The sequence below is a fragment of the Rhopilema esculentum genome, chromosome 6, assembly GCF_057945365.1.
Source record: "Rhopilema esculentum isolate cy_ngs chromosome 6, ASM5794536v1, whole genome shotgun sequence".
In the NCBI taxonomy this organism is placed as follows: domain Eukaryota; kingdom Metazoa; phylum Cnidaria; class Scyphozoa; order Rhizostomeae; family Rhizostomatidae; genus Rhopilema; species Rhopilema esculentum.
The window spans coordinates 3,993,601-4,011,175 of record NC_142820.1 but is presented as its reverse complement, the minus strand read 5'-3'; the positions used below and the strand labels follow the sequence as shown (position 1 = coordinate 4,011,175).

Sequence of the window (17,575 nt, the reverse complement as noted above, 5' to 3'; positions counted from 1 at the left end):
GAGAGAATTCTACGGAAAGAATAAATGATTTAAAATATTGTATGAGCTTCTCCATATGAAAGGTTTTGGGAACAACAAGACTTCAATAATTCTATGATTCAATAAATTGACAGCAAAGGAAGCCCGGAAAAGGCAGGGCCTCCGACAAGGGGGGGGGGGCGGAGGGGCCATGGCCCCCTCACTTTTTTTGCAAAACAATAGAGCTTTTTTATAAATCTTTTGTTATGATTGTTATATTTTCTCTTGGCCCCTCTACTTTCCAACCTGCGTCAGAGCCCATGAAAGGGACAGTTATCTGGAATGAAATGTGGTCTGTACTGAACTAGAAGCTAGAAATATGGTACACAATGATATATCCAAACAATTTTTAAGAGTTTGCCTCAACATAATATCAGAGTGAGACACTGCCAAACTTCGTATAGTTGTCGTAGAGTTGAGAACTATAAGGATACTCAATTTCTCGTCGTAAGGAATATGCAAAACTAAAGACTTTAGAATTAATTGTGAATGTTCTCAGATAACACACGTTTGCATTGAATAACTTATCAACGTTGTACAACTATGAGAATACAATCTGACTTAAATAGCTAATACATGTAATGAACAATTAGCAATTGCATCAAAATTTAGTTTTTGTCAGAAACCTGTGTAGTCTTACCAGAAATTTTCCTTCCTACATAACTTCTCTTTTTCAAAAGGCTTTGAATTGAAATCGCACACAAGGTGGTCCACTTACTGTCTGCTACCGCGTGTTCTTCCGCGGGCTCAAAGATTTCCTAGAGGTTGGGTACAGCTCAGCATCATCAATTTGGATATCTGCACTTTCATCTTCCTTCGTTTTCGATTTCCTTAAACGCAAGCAATGAGAAAACACGTGAGAAGTATTTAAGTTAACGTTACAAAAATAAGCTAAAAGGTACCGAGGGAATGTAAGTTCTAAAAACCGAACTTAGAAGAGGTCCCTCTTGGAACTTGGAAAAAACAAATGTTCCCATCTAAAATTGCAGTCATTCTCTCCTGTATATGAACTATTCTTTTTCTATATACTCTCACATGCTCCTGGGAGGTTTCCAGACATTTTGAAAGGATACAAGTGTTAATATGATAAAATTGATTTCGATAATCGAACAAGTAAAGAGGTGCAAACAGCCACTGAGTCACTTTGCCTCAAAAACAGAAACCACTTATGTAACCTCACTTTCAAGAACCCTAAACATAACCTTAAGGAAAATTAAATCTTTTTATTTCTGGTGCGCGATTATTATTTAGCTGAAACTCAACATAAAAAGCTATGTTTTTAAAGGCATTAAAAATCTTGATCGTATGAAGTTGTCCGTGCTTATGTTTTTCGTTTGTCTTGCTGTATCTACGATTGCGGTTAAATTTCTTAACCTATGGTGATCTCTTTAAAGACGCCCCATTCTTCTAAAAAAGACTTTTTCCCCGAACTAAATGCGATTCTAGCCCTTTCTGATTATAGAGAAGATAATTAACTTGTTTCTAGAACAAAAACATTTTCAAAAAAATCAATGATTTTTCCAAGCCTATAGCCTTACTTTTTTATAAAAAATTAGCCTTGAAAATGCAAAAATCAACATCAATTTGGAAAAATTACGCATAAAAAATCATAGGCTACAACTAGAATATTACATTGAAGAACAGCAAGAAACGAACCTCTTTGCCGTTTTTGGGCGTGATGACTTCCCTTTTGCAGTTTTGGGCCTGGATGGCTTCTTCTCAGCGGTTCCCGGTGGCAAACCTGGTGTGTAGGTCAGGTATACACTGGACAAATCAAGTTCAGGCACCTAAACCAGTGACCAGATGAGCATTAGCATTAAGATCGTAATCAAAGGAACATAAAATAAAATTTAAGAAAAAATAAAATTGTCATTACTTAAACAAAAAACTGTTTTTTCCTAGAAAATATCATCAGAGCTGCAAAATTAAATAAAAAACTAATACACTTGAAAACCAGGTCATGGAACAGAGAGATACTTCCGTAATCTCTACTTAAATGTGATGTGGATATATTGAGAAGCAGCGCGTATTCAAGGTCACACAATGGTGGTTCTTTTTCAGTGGGCTTTTATTTGTTTTTGACTTGTCTGAAATCAAAGCCAAAAAAGTGTTGGTAGTAAAGGTGTGGACGGCGAGCAACTCCTTAAAAAAAAATAGATTCGGAGAACATTTCCAGATCACGCTACTTTAAGTTATTTTGTAGGAGGAAGATGGAACTCTTGCATAGATCTGCCAGGAAAGACATTCGGAAAATTGGCGTAGGAAACGAAAAAAAATTAGGAGTAGATTATTCTCTGTATGAAAAATTAGACCATTATTCCAATAGGGGAAAGAATGTGATTGGATTGCTTCCAACGCATGAGTGGGAAAACCGGATAACTGGCCAATGCAGGAGGTTTGCTACGATGTCAAGATAATCGGAATTTTCTGTAGATTGGAATTAGCAGCCTTGTTAGGTTATCAAATGTCGTTACTTGAAGGGCCGTTACCTTGAAACAATAGAAAAAGACGAACTGCCCTTTGCTGCTTTTGATGGCAAGCTGGGTATAAAATGTTTGTATGTATCTATTTTATAGAAAAGATAACATGACGGAAATAATAAAAGAGCCAGCAACGCCACGTGTTTTGGCTAAATACTTGCACATCAGTGCCGTGCTTACATGCCCTAACGCATTATCTGGTAAGATAGTAGATTTGGACTTGTATGGAGTTCGTATTGCTCTTTTCTTGTTATCTTCTGCAATTAGTGCCAAGGCTGCCGATGGGTTTCGGAGGCCCTGGGACAAGGCCGAAAGACGAGGCCCTTTGCGAGTGATAGTGGAGCGAGAAGTAAATGTTTGCGATCATGTCCACAGTTCAGCTACGTCTAATTAATTGAATTCTTATAATGAAATTCGTTACATTATGAGACCTCGAGGCCCTGGGGAAATTTCCCCCTTTCGGCGGCTCTGGCAGCAAAGGGCAGTTCTTCAATGGACATTTCTTAAAATGAATCAAATGTTTGATGCTATAAAATGTCAATCAATTGTGAAACATTGTTAACAACAAAAAGGCTTCTAGTCATACCACTCTTGATAGAATACTTTAACCTGTAATTATCATAGCAAGAAATCAAAGCTTGCTGAAGTCAGTTATAGTGTCAATTACCAATGGTCAAGTACACACCCAATGAGACCGCAACCCTCCCCCTCATCGCAACCCTGTTGTGGAACAGTGAGTTCTGAATCCTCAATAAACTAATAATCAGCAGATAAGACTTTTTATACAAGTTAAAATATGATCACCAAGCTACAGTTTCCTCGAACCTTATTTTATTAAACAGGCAATTACCTCTTTTCCTTTCTCCGGAACTGGTGACTGTTTTCTCATATTATTGCCAGTATAAGCAACGAATTTCTAGGACAAAATGGATTCCGAATTTTAGGGAAACAGGGAATAAATTTTCGAGTGTAGGTTTTATGACTATAGTAAATAACAACGGCTGATGGCTCCTCGTGAATTGACTACAGTAAATAACAACAACAGACTCAGTTCGCTTGCTGGGAAAGCAAGATAACTCTGCGATAAGGAATACACCCTTTACAGCATCAGCATAGGCAAAGGTCATTCGAAACTAAATGAACCTATGCTTTGTTTTCTTGATTCCTCTTCCGCAAAGGCATCATATTTAAATGGAAAGGTAAAACATATGGACAGGTAAAAATATGGTGTAGAATGACATATATAGTCCAGTCTAATGCATGTTATTCAACATTTAACTCTTAGCAATTGAACTGTACTTTGTTTAATGTGTTGTGGACTAAATACATTGCCGTAAGACATCTCTCTCCTTTGATAACTTTAAAGGAAGGACCAATCTATAGTTACACTCTCAGTATCGAAGGATAGAAAAGAACAAGGAATCAATGTTTTAGGAGATACCGTTGGCTTGCTGCAACTATGTCATTACCGCCATTACCGCCTTCAGATCCAGTTAATAAGTTAAAAGGTATTTACTGCAACGCAAAACTATATTGAGAAATCATAATGGGATTCGACTGTATAAACAACGTACCAACTGCCATTCTCCAATTTCTTCATTCCAGCTGACATTTCTTTGAATTAATTCCTATAAAAAGGATAGCAACGGTTTCCATCAAGAAAGCCACTCGAAGTTAACAAAAATAAAGAAATGTCACATAAATTCGTCTGTTAACTGCATCACAGAAAAACCTGTAAAATCATTCCCGATTTTTATCATCTCACGAATGAATAATCATGGGTGCCTTTAAACTAAATGCTCTTTTTACTAATCTTAGGTCTTTATTGGAACAGGCAACCTTCTATTGGTTTTTGAGTGCTCACAGTAAGCTAAAGCTTACAATGGGCTTTGCACTCTTTTCAAGAGAATACGGTATAATCATTCAATTAATTTAGTACAAAGTTTCCAGCATGAGTGAAATTGGATTTTTGGTACCTGAAACTCGTATGGGATATAAGAATCCATTGTAAGCTGTAATAGTTTGAGTTCTTTGCTGGTTTCTCTAATGCTGTCAAGCAGACCTTCTGTTTCACGTTGATGCTCTTCCCTCATATCAGCAACCTAGAGAATAAACGAAAATAAAGCAAAGGGGTCTTAGTACGTTGCGCGATGAAGTATTTCTGCGTAATTCACGAGCCCAAAACCCTTTCCAAGGCCCGCAAATATGGCACATATGTCAAAAGAAGCTATAGGTCGCGATTTTTAAATGACCTAGAAATCCGTAGTTGATTCTCTCGTCCGTAAATTTTGCTTTTCTTTGAAAATGAAGAAATTACATTCCTTGTGAACTTTTAAAAAATGTTCGATCCAGCTTCATAATCTTTCTTGGGCTATTAATACCATGATTCTTTGCAGAGCAAAATGACGCAAAATAAGACGACATATGGCTCACAAAAGTCTTTAAAATATGTAATCACCGTATTTTAAACCTAGGGATCCTGAAAGTAGAGCACAGTGCAGGAAAATTGAAACGGTTTATGTAAATAGATCGTCAGATGAATGATACTAACATTAAATTTCAATTTTTCATTTGCAAGATTCATGTTCAGAATTAAAAAAGGATGAACACGGCAAGTGAGAGGGGAAATAAACTAATGAAAACAAGCACATTGCCCATTACTGCAGAACTCGTCCAAATGCCCCTATAAAGGCAGCCATGGCTTTCGACACGTTCAGTTTCTTTTCAATCTGGCAAATGTTGTCATCTAAAGTTTTAAAATTTCTGCTCTGATATTTCACAATTCTTTGAGAAATAATGAATCATTGAGCAATATTTTCTTTCATTTGTGTACCAAGGAATAACACAATATGAGCGTATAATTTTTCTGGAAAGCAAAGATAAAGGAGACGAACCTCTGACTTGGCTGCCATCAACATGTTCCACACCTTCTTCAGCTTCTTCGATTTCCCCACTGCTTCTTCTTTTAAACTGGCGTACTTCTCTTCAATATCAATTTTTTCAGCCTAAAAGTTTAGCAAAACATCATACATCGCATTAGATATTTCAAAAGATGGACATAATTGAACTTGACAAAAACAAAACGATTAAGAGGGATGCAGAGTATATACTTCTAAGCCTGTATGGTACTTGTCCACCTTGTCTATAATCAAAGTGCTTTCTTTTAGAACAAAATGTCAATGTTCCACGTACCGAAAGGGAACTTCAGTATTCATATAAATTCGTGCGTTTTGTTAAGAAAACGGGAGAAAAAGCCAACTTTAAATGACTTGTTAACCAAATTTAGGAATACATAATCTGAATACCTATTGAACGCCACACAAAGAGCTTTACCTATTCTATTTCAATCAAGCAGCCCCTAACAAAATATTTGCTTTCACAGCCCGCTCCGTCTTATGTAAGTCCCTAGAACAGCAATAAATTTTTCAAATTTGGATCTTCAAACGGATCAAAACCTACAAAGAGCAGAAGGTTCCTATGGCCTAAATCCCACTCAAGTGAAAAATTCCAGCATTGCACACTTGCCTCTCTTTCCTCGATCTTTTTTCTAAGTTCCTCTTCTTTTGTTCGTCGTTCTTGCATCTCCTTCGCAGATTCTTCCAGAAGACGCTCCTGTTCCGCAGCTTTCTCCAACTGAAGATCAATAGGAGGCAAGATTATGAAGAGGCTGAAAACCAAAAACTGTCATATGAAACCCTGAAAATAGACCTGAGTTTGTATCCTCAAACGTGCCGTGGTAGAATCATCCTTCTGTGCAACATAATTGAAAACAAAATTCAAGAATAACATATTACCCCATCTATAATATTATAAGTTTTGGTTACATTAAACTAGCTTAAAATAACTTTCAAATACTAAATGAAAACTTCTTTTTAAGCAAATGATAATTTCGTTTGTAGGCAAAGAGTTACTGAGCTTTTCAAAGCCTCACCAAATTCACCCCTCCAACAATCATTTTCGATTCAATAGATTTCAACTTTTCCTGCAACTTTTTCTGCTCCTCCCTAGAAAGAAAAAAGTTTCACTGGGTGAAGGCCTTCTTTAAGGGATCAAATAAGCAACCTCACGAAGATTAGCCTATTAACACTATACCCATTTCATAACATTAGAAATATATCCTCATTCAGTTAGTAAATTACATTACAATTCACTATTTCTGATCTGTGTCAAAAAGCAAAAATTGCTGAAAGCTAGAAGCAAGGAACCAATTATTGCCATCTTAACCAGAATGCTTAGCCATTTAATGAAGGAGTTATGCAGCGGTGTAGAATAGAGAGTTCTAGATGGGCACAAAATTGATCTACTTTCAAAGATGGGGAAAAAGCAAGAATATGTTCAGAATATTAGGATATTAGGTAGATCCTATACTAGATAGTTCTTAACATTCTCCTAAATAACTTTGACTTCAGTAGAGGGGAGATTACTCCCTAAAGTTCTGGCTTAGCCTTTTCCCCTGGCGCTGGCAGCATCACCTGTACGTGTTACTCTTTTATAGATTTGTTACTATTATTTAAATGTTACAGCGAAAAAATCAATACAGGTAAACAGACTGAGAAGATTTGGGGAGTAGATAACTACAGGTAATTGGTGATATGAACTTACTGAGCCTTCAGAATTTCACTTTCGCGTTTTTCCAGTTCATTTGCTGCCTTGTCACGCTCCTCTTGTGCCAAGCCAGTTTTTTCTTGCAGATTTTTTCGCTCTATCTCAATTTGGTGCTGCATTTTAGCAACTTCTCTTGGTGACATACATCTTGTGCCTAACGTTAAAGTACCAACAGAATGCAACACAAAGAGCAATTGCATAAATAAAAACTTGAAAACTAACTATAGATTTTAACAAAGATACTTCGGTGAATTTAACGAAACGAATGAGAGACAAAAATCCTGAAATTAGCTTTACCACATTTTTGAAAAAAGAAAATGTACCAAAAAGGACTCGTCGTAAAAGTAAACACTAATATGAGCTGTTACCATTTATCTGCGAGTCCATTCAAAACCCATAGTCGATCTCAAATCAAATCAACTCCGAATGCTACTCCTCGTCAAGCGACTCAAAATTGAGCGTACAAAGCATACACTATCAAAGCATATATAAAGCAGATAGCCAAACCGACACTCGTGAGAAGGTTACGAAGTCGTTTCTAAAACATCAGGTTGATCTTGAATCATTGCATTAAATATAAGAGGCTTTTTCCAATTATTATCAAATAAGATTAAACCAACTTATTCCTATAAGAAAACACGTGACTATGCTGTCAATCAATCAAAATATCCCTAACAGATTCAGCTGCAAAAGGAATTCTGATTTACCTTTGAAATCACTGAATTTTCGAAACAAAAAACACAGTTCATAATATTGAATAATATTCTATATGGAGTATTCTCACAAATCCAAACTTTTTCAGATTATGTATATTCTCTTTATTTACAAATTGGTGTATTTCTAAATGTTATATATTCTAACTTGCTCTGAATGTATTAAAATCATTGCAAATGCCGTTAAATTCGAATTTTCTACCAAACAAATTAGAAGAATAGAATTAGGCTCAATAATCGATATTAAATATGAAATCAAAAAAATCTTGTAGGGCAGGTCTCGTTTAATGGGACATTGAAATTCAAGGTATTCAGGTCCTAAAGGATAAAAATTTCAATAAAATGGGAATTTTTGATGGTCTATCGCAGAGATTTAATGACAAAATATGGAAATCAATAAAATATCAAAATACAGAGACAAAGCAACTTTTTCTACAGAAACGCTTAAACACAAAAGTCAGGCTGCAGCAGATATATTTGCAAAAGCTGCATAATATGCAAAGTTTTTGAAGACAGGAAAAAACATTTGTACCAAAACTCATTTTGAAAAAGCATTGTTTTATGAAATGACTAATTGACGATTTTAAGAATTTCCCATTAAAAAAACAGGTTTTCAGATAACAGTAATGGTATGGTAAATTTCAGGTGAGATACCTTTTCTATGCTTCTTTCGGGGTTTTCCGTCTTGCCCAGGCTCTTCATCGTCATCGTCCTCTCCACTTCCACTTATTTCACCACCTCAAAGAATTAAAAAATTGATATTCAATGGTTTGGGATCATCTCTTCTAGACAATACTTTCATTCAGCACCTGTTTAGTTAGCAGGACAAAATTTTTACCAATCTGTTAAAACATTGGCGACAGATGGAATCAATAATGACAAAATGATCCTATTCAGATAAATAAAGATGATTGGGATTAAATTACGTTTGACAAGCGTCTTCTCCATTAAGGCAAGAATTTTAGGATAAATTATGGCATGTTACGAAATCATCGGTAAATGTAAATACAAGATAAATTGATAGCTTGGGCACGAAAAGGGCATTTGGTAATTTACTTAGTTAGATCGAGCAAACCACGGCTGATTGGCGAGAGGTATCAAGGTTATAGCATTTTGGATAAGCGGTTGTTTGGTCAAAGGGAATTTGCGCAATAACTGCAGCGTTCATACCGTGCCTCTTAAATGATATGGATGCCTGTGCACCAACGAAAGCTATCCATACGGACTAGTGCCTTACTAAATAGGAACCTTTGCTTTATGAAACCTCATTGTACAGTAAAACAATATTAGGGAGACCTTAAAGCTATATTGCTGAAGCATCGACGGGAAACAACGAATAGCTTAAAACTGATACCATTAATACTACTCCCACCAAAAAGAAGCAATTGCTCTTTCACGTAGAAGCTTAAAGGGGTGTTTCTTGCTTCAAAGGGAGGCAAACCCCGTGAAGTGCCGAAGGCACGGCAAATATATCGCAGATCATCAGAAAGATGAAGAAAGAACCGGCATACAAAACAAATCTGAAATAAACATATCGACATTGCGGGTTTTAATCGAAAATTGTGTATTCTGCCTTGTGTTTGTGTCTTATGTTTGTCCCTTCTCATAAGAATACTCTTTTTGAATCCTTAATTGTTGAATTCCAAAATACATAAGTGTGTTGTTTATGACAATCGCCCATCAAAGAAAGAGGGTTGCTGCAAAGAAAGTAAATTTCTCCTTAAGCCCTGCTATGATGTAGCAAGAGGGCAATTAGTCCATGAGCATTCCTTGCCGTTATATTGTTATGGATCCAGTATTAAAAAAGGTCAAATAAAACTACATACCCTCTGCTAACTGTGCCTTAAGTTTTTCCAGCTCTTTCTGGAACTCCCTGAGTAAAGCATCTTTCGGATCTTCATTGATTTTTGCTTTGTTCTTAATGTTCTTTGCTCGATTTGCGTATCTGAATATTGAATTAAATGATTAAGGCTTCCTGTGTTACTTTCTATAGATACATCTGATATATGATGGCTGAGTGAGAAAGCAGAGCGCCTTGCCACAACAAATTTTTGGAAAGAAGGTGACAAAATGCATAGTAGCAGATGAAGAGCTTCACGCTTAATTCGATCATTAGGCAACAGAACTGTCCTGTTCTATACGCCAATGTGTATTTGCCGCATTAACTTACATTACATGTAAAAATTACTGTTTACTGCCTTTTCAAAAAGTGCTAGATGGCATATAAGCAGCGCTGTACATGCATTCGTATTACCATTAGAACACGCAGTTTCAATCGTATAGAGCATGAAACTTGGAGAAGCAACTTAGAACAGTTCTTTTCAATAGATCAAAAGCGTAGTTTCATATTTCATACCGAATATTACCGATATCAGATTTTATCGAATCATATTACAATCACATCTTTCTGTACAGTGCAAAATTTTGCATATCTCACAGGCAGAGCACACAAGTCACAAGCATAATTTATTCTTTCACTTAGTATATGTTCGTGATTTCAAATGGCCTAGATTTTTGTTGTGGCTCACATGCTTCTTGCCCAATGAAATCAATGCATCGGAGATGAATAAAAATTCGATCTTCATACCTCAATGTGCTTACTGTTTCGTCAATATTGTAGTGGGCTGGTCCAAGGTTTGCGATCTAAAAAACAGGAAAAGAGAACATTGAACAGAGAATCAACATACACTACTTTTGTGTGCTTAATTGTAGGGGAGGGTCATATTGCATTTTTCAAAATTTTTCACCCTTCATAGCATTTTGTAATGACCCCCCCCCCCATTTTTTGGAAATCTCAAAGGACGACCAGCCCCCTCATTTTATTATCAACCCCCCAAATTAGACATTTTAAACTTCTCAGAAAAAAATGGTTTGGCTGCATACAAAACTATTTTTAAGAAAAAATAAATCAAGTTAGCGCATGCACTTGCAATATCTCACCCCCCATTTTATTTTCACCCCCCCCATTTTACATGCTTATTTACGATTTTCCCTGTAGTTCATTTTATTATGACCCCTCCGCTTTATGAAAATCTAGGCAAATGTTCACCCCCCCCCCTCTTTATTCGACCCCTCCCTATAATTAAGCACACAAGAGTAGTGTAATTGCAGAGTAATGAAAATTATTGTTTTATCGGCGTGTCATACAGTGTCTGATGCCGCAAGGAAGAGCTGCTTACAATTAGACGTTTAGATCATGGCGGTTTTAAGTTACTGCATGGAACAGGAGGGCAGCTCAGAACGATCCCTCTCTAAACAAGAAGGCGTTTATACGAAGTAGGGCAAAGAGAGAACAGCAAACCTCTCAAAACTTAGCCATAGCCTCGGAATCATTCTGACATCATTCAAAAGTTCTCAACCATGCTCGTTAGCAAGGCTGAATTATATTGAGAGGACAACACACCGATCACGTGCATTTTTTCTTCCTTTCATGAGGAATATTTCTACATTTCTGACACTGGAATAACTAGATTTAATAACTAGATTCAAATTAAGCACCATCACTAATTTTCATTTTAAATTGAAACATTACAAGACTTGATATACTCATGGAGAAAAAAGGAACAGGGATAACAGGTTTTTAAGAACAAAGAAAAAAGCATTATACCATGACTGTTTTGGAGTTTCCTCCGAGAGAATCCTGGAGAAGCCTGGTTAACTTTGAGTTTCGATATGGTATATGGGTACTTTTTCCATCGACCAAGGCTGAAATGACATTTCCAAGTGTAGACAGTGATAGATTGATATTGTTTGCCTCCTTCAACCTATCACCTGCAGCCCCAGTCTTTGCTTGCCTCTCGGATCCCTAAAATCAAGTAGCATATCGGATATATATTTTCGCAAAACGTCAATTTTGCAGATTTTTCCAGAAAAAAGGGTAATAGATAACTCTGAAAAGGATAAAGATATAACCAAGAAGAATTTGAAGCTGGCACGAAAAAGAAAAAACATAGTACGCAGTGTTTCCGCTATTTCGTGCCATCATCAAATATTACGGTCCAAAAACAAGAAGAAATAAAAAACAAGAAATAAAGAATGAAGCATTAAGAATTTATGTTGATGATGCCGGTTTTGTCTGTAATTTTTTGACTCAATTTATCGTTTATAAAAACGACCCATTTTCAATTAAATATTGAACTTTGTTAATTTCTCACCACGTAGTGTTGCTCAAGCATTACATTTTGCATGACATTTGGGTATAATAACTTGCACTCTGCTGTGTAATTTTACTCATGATGTGCCCACTAGAGTGAGCCTGATTCTACTTTTCCGGAAAAAGGAGACGACTTTTTAAAATACCCTCGTTCATAGTTCTGCAATGAAATCTTATCCCACATCCCACATTGAGCACTGAGATCATTAAAAATGAAAAAGCTACTGTTTTCTCAAAACTTTAGTGAAACATACAATAGCGTTTTGCTGCGCTTATTGGGTTTTCAAGCAACCAGAATCGATGAAAGCTATTACGGCTAGACAGAAAATCAACTTGTTTTAAGGTCGATAAAAACAGCAAACATACAAGCAGAGCCACCGAGAAGTGGCAAGGGGGCAACTTGTCACAGGGCCTCAAGGTCAAGGGGCCTTACAAGATAATGAACTCAATTCTAAGAATAAAATTAAGAAAAGTACAAAAGTATGCTTAAAAAAATTCAGTTCAATAGCGAAAGCTTCGAAATGATTGCGCTCCCCTAAGTTTGTAGTATTCTAGATATTTATCAGGTGGGCGTCTTTCAGATCTACAAATGGTACCATGTAAAACAAATGTTCCTAAAACTAGCTTGAAACGAGAGGTTTGAAAACCTTCAGTCTTGCATGTAGTGAGCTTGAAACCTATATCATTTTCTTTTGTAAAGGATGGCAGCAGAAAATTCTTAAGAGGACACTTCAAGCTTCAATGGAAGAATATTTTAGCTGAAGAAGGATTGGTATGCAAACATTGCTCGTCGATCATACATCAAAGGGTAAATACTTCTCAAGCTGAAACTTGAATATTTAACAAACACAAACAAATGTAATTGGAGCTCTTTAAATAAAATCCGAGTTCATGTTCACCTATAGATCTGCCACCCTTAGTTTCGTAAATAAAATTGTAATGGACAGAGACACATGGTAATGGACAGAGAACGATGACAAAGTTTTGTTGTGGTATATCGTATCCTGTATAAAACAGAGAAAATGCATTTGTCTGCAATATGCCCATTTAACATTACATTCATCTCATGTATTTTTTGCGAGCAAAGCCGCCGCTGGCTGAGCGGATGCCAACAGTCTCATTCTTCTGCAAGCTACTGTAAAAACGGAAAAATTGGCAGCACGACCTGAGAACTGCAGAAAAATGCAAATAACTAACCGCTAAATCCACCATGTGCAATTTGCCCATTCGAACATGTTGCTGCCCATCAATGCCCTTTTCACTTCTCTCGATAGTTATTGTAAAAATTGCATGAGATCTTGAGGAAGTTGCATTCATGTTTGTTGCGCCAACAGATCCTACAATTTTGAAACATGAAAGCTTAAAATCTCTACAAACTCTGAGCAGCATGATAACTTCAAGAGTCAGACAAACATTAAAAGTAAATGTTTCCTTTAAAATTGCATATGGTGTACTACGATAAGGGCAGATATGAGAGTACAAGAAAAAGGGAATATTCATAACATAGTTACAAAAAGCATAAAAAGCTGTCGATGTATAGAATATCAACAAGAAAGACCTGTTGAAAACATTTGGAAGGGAGTAAGGGCAGTAAGCCCCCAAGAATATTCAAATGATTTCAAAAAAGGTTTTTTAGCATAACTTTTTTAATTACTGAAGTAACTTTCAAGTAATATGGTATAGGAAAAAAGAAAAAAATGAATTCAAAAGAATGCACAGAAAAATCTGTTTTGAGTAATGACTTCCTGAAAGTATTATTTCTAGAAATCCCTCAGGATTTATAACTTCATGACGTGTTTATGATATGTAATTATACGGTACACACATTAGCCCAAAGTACATATTGAATACAGTTAAAAAGCCTTGCCCATGATTTCAGACTGTTTGTTGGGCATGGTCATGAAAATTTAAAATTTGCAGTGCAGTTGCTTTCCAGAGATCAGTCTTCAATTTACTACGTAGATAATTGTATATAGGGCCAATCATATACCAGCAGCAAACAACTGATTGTTATTTCATAGAAAGTGAAAACTTGAAAAATACTGCAAACAAACTCTGAATCATGGCAGGGTCACACAAAATATCCTCCATTTTTTCAACTGCCAGTAATATCCAAACTGTGCTCATATTGTCTAAATTAAATGGATATGAATGGTGCAAATAATAAAACAAAATGAGAGGTTCTTGATAACCATACTGTTTTTGTTTCCAGTTGTCATTGTCCTGTCCATGTCATCTGCATTATTTACCACATATGATGAAAGATCCTTGACATAAACACCTATGTCTGGTCTCTCTTTGACCTTAAACAAAAAATGCTTGTTTTAAGGACAGTCATAATAAAAATAACAGAAACTTAAAAAAAATTTCTCTACAGAGAAGCAGTAAAGTTCAAGAGGAGAGACATTTGCATTTCCTGGGTTTCTTCCCAAGCTTTCTTGTGAGTTCTCCTTTCTTTAGAAGGTTGGAACACTAAAGGCCAACAATTTTTAAGCATTAAAACATTTTGAAAAATCGTATCTTCTAGTTTTCAAACATTTTTTGGAGGGAAAGGGTAATTACATGCACTGTGGCTTGACTCAGTTTCAAATTTTCTTTGCTATCTTTGCTTTCTGTAGTGTGGACAAAATTGGGCTGGCTTGGTCTCAGCTAATTAAGCCTGGGTTGTACCTGTTTTCATAGTTTGAAATTGGCTTTATAGTGCTCCAAAATGTTCCAATAAAGATATAGCACTTTCAAGAGCAAATATTTGCTTCATACAGACTTTTAGTTTTTTTTTATTTTTCAAAACTACTTATTGAAACAGGTCTTGTTTTATTAGGTAATCGCACAACTTAATGTAAGTTCTAGGCCAAATTTTGAAATTATGCAAAGGAAAGCCTTTTGTTTTCTTATTCCATCCCATTGTCTAAAACTGATTTGATAATATTCTTAGACTAAATACTGAAACTTTTTAAGCATATCAAGGCTCATCAATATCAAAGTATTCTTTTTTTGAAAAAGGGTATAACATGAGTAAGACATTTTTCTCAGAGATCATGTATTAAATTTGTCAGGAAAAGGTGGAAATATTTTTAGCACAATATACCCATTGATTCTATGACATTTAAAGACATAAATAGTTCCTACTTATGAACCTTTTCATTTATGATAATTATATTTGTTGGCTGAGCCAGAATAAATGCACAACAATTTGTTGCATTTCTGCTTCTTAAATCTCCGAGTGTTGTAATGGTATGTAGCATTTTTCAAAGAAGATGGCCTTGCATCTTGAACATTGTCTACTAATGATATAGATGCAATTTGATAATTACTCAATTGCTGATCCTGTTGCAACATATTCATTAGAAGCCTGCCTGCATATGGAAAACAGTCATCCTCTTAGAAAAAAAGGGTGTGATCAAAAGGGTGTAGTCAATCTTTTATCCCACTTTAGCAGTAGTTAGTCTAAAACTCGAAAGGACACTGTCAATAAACATAGTTAACTAAAGTCTGCATCAAATGATATGCATACCTCGAGCTTTGCTTTTTGATCCTTTCCTAATAGATCTCTGACATTTTCATTGTAAATTTCAAGATATGAAACTCTTACCAGAAACCTAGTAGACAAAAATGCTCTTAAATGTTTCATAGGGATAATCTTAATAACATATCTAGCAAATCAATGGCATTCTCACTGGAAATTTCTTAGACACAATTCTTAGTAGAAATCAGTACAATGGTTAAATGGGAGGTAGATGAAATAAATTTCTAAGCCAAATTTCTAAGCCAAAAATTGTGTGGTAATTATGAGGTACTTTGTGTAAAGAGCTACAATTTTTAGTCCAGAAATGAAAAGAATGACAACAAATGCTTTTTGTGCGCATGATTACATGCTACTTGCTCACATCAAGGTAGTAAAACAAAATATCCTGAAAGTAATACTTGAAGCAAATTAGTCAAAGAAAATAATATCATTTTACCTTACATCCTCATCCATTTTTGCAATAAAACCAAAAATATGTGCAAACGAATTTGGGATAATTCCCCTCAACTCAGGAACTGTCCTTATGCCTTCCATAGTGAACGTCTTTCCAGTACCAGTTTGTCCATAAGCAAAAATTGTTCCTGAAAAAACATTAAGTCACTTAAAGCATTTAAACAGCATTACCCCTGAGCAGTGGTGCTATAAAGTTTAAAAACTGCAATCAGGCTTGGGTCTAGATTTCTGGAAAGTATGCCTAAAGGAACATAACTCAAAACGAAATAAGACTAAATCCAGATGTTAATTGTTGTCTTCTCTTTGTTCATTGAGGAAAATATTTCAATGTTTATCTTTCTCAAATACTAGAGCTACTATCTATATAACACTTTCTTTGGCTATTAAACATGTTTTGTAGTGACTCAACTTAACCCTGCTTACCTTATTTTTACTTCCCATTCATTCTTTTTTCACATTCTCACATTCATTCTCACATTATGACATCCTCACACCAAAGCACCAGAATCATTTGCACCACTCACAATATCACACATTTGCTAGCCCCCATTATCTATTTTCTGTTTGCCATCCTATTCATTCCATGCTATATTTGCAATACTGCTAGGAGTATCAAAGTCACAGACAAAGTGTCTGTGGGAAAAGGGCAAAAAAGCCCCCCGCTAAAGCAATGAATTGGTTAGAAAGTTTAGCAAATATTTCTAGATTTGTAAGAAAATTTGTTTTAAGCCCACCAGAAATTCCCAATGTAACCATAATAAAAAAGTTTGAAATTGTACTAGAATCACAAACAAACACTCACCATTATATCCTTCTATAGCACTCTCGACAATCGGCCTTGCCCCATCATTATAAACATCAGTCTGTTTACATTCAGGAGCAAAGACTCTGTCAAAAGTGAATACTTTGGGTGGGTCTGATGAGTGTGTTCCAGGATTTGCAACAGTAATGCTGCCTCTTACTTCATCCACTTTCACAGCCATCTTAGTGCCCATTTCTTTTTCTTTGTCATTCATTGGGCGACATCTCACAATTACACGGACATTATCTGAATCTGTGTTTACCTTTAGGATATTAAATGGGTATCAATCGCACAAAAATAAAAATGATAAAAACATGAAATAAAACTCGATGGTTCTAGCGCTACAAGAATTGAACCACAGGTCCGAGAACTTGAGGGCAAAGTTTTTCACTTTTTCACATTTTTTAAGTCAAACAAAATCTTTGCTTAACTTTGCCAAATTTTATTCGTACAAAAGTTTTTTTATTTTCAAAAAAAAAGTTAAATACTTTTCATAGCCCATAGCAGCATTAAGTACACTGACAATCAACAATTTAGAATGCATTATTTCTGATATGCAAAAGATGCCTTCCTATCCTACTTCAAGGCTGATTCTGACTGGGAATCGAAAAGAGCGATTGAGTTTGTAGACTTTGCATAGTAAAGATTATCTTACCGTCATTATCTATGAGTTAGTTTGTGTCTTGTGGCCTGCAATATCCCTAATTTGAAGTAAAACCAGATGAAATCTTTAGTTGTCAAGCGGCCCAAGTTTGTTTATCAGATTTTCCAGGAGCGGAATGTAGGCTAACCGAAGGCTCCTGAATGAAAAGCAGGCAAAATACT

The 17,575-nt window shown here is 35.7% G+C and overlaps 1 protein-coding gene across 1 annotated transcript; it reads right to left on the bottom strand.

Annotated features, from left to right (window-relative positions):
- Positions 1-483: 483 nt before the first annotated feature.
- Positions 484-17,554, bottom strand: LOC135686834 (kinesin-like protein KIF3A). Its single transcript, XM_065203188.2, has 19 exons — positions 17,406-17,554; positions 16,751-17,012; positions 15,932-16,076; positions 15,484-15,568; positions 14,167-14,272; positions 13,167-13,306; positions 11,424-11,621; positions 10,404-10,459; positions 9,643-9,761; positions 8,471-8,554; positions 7,101-7,257; positions 6,430-6,502; positions 6,024-6,131; positions 5,393-5,503; positions 4,475-4,600; positions 4,073-4,126; positions 3,349-3,414; positions 1,675-1,805; positions 484-848 (listed from the first exon to the last, which is right to left on the bottom strand). Exons 1-19 carry the CDS (start codon positions 17,409-17,411, stop codon positions 743-745), a joined length of 2,133 nt encoding a protein of 710 aa, XP_065059260.2. The 5' UTR covers positions 17,412-17,554; the 3' UTR covers positions 484-742.
- Positions 17,555-17,575: the final 21 nt, after the last annotated feature.

What these genes read in the sequence shown, in the direction of transcription:
- LOC135686834 (XM_065203188.2), bottom strand. An exon ending in TGATGGCAGCCAAGTCAGAG is followed by an intron (nt 4,601 to 5,392) that starts GTTCGTCTCCTT and finishes TTTATTCTCTAG; the next exon opens with GTTGCTGATATGAGGGAAGA. An exon ending in TTCCGGAGAAAGGAAAAGAG is followed by an intron (nt 1,806 to 3,348) that starts GTAATTGCCTGT and finishes TCACTGGTTTAG; the next exon opens with GTGCCTGAACTTGATTTGTC.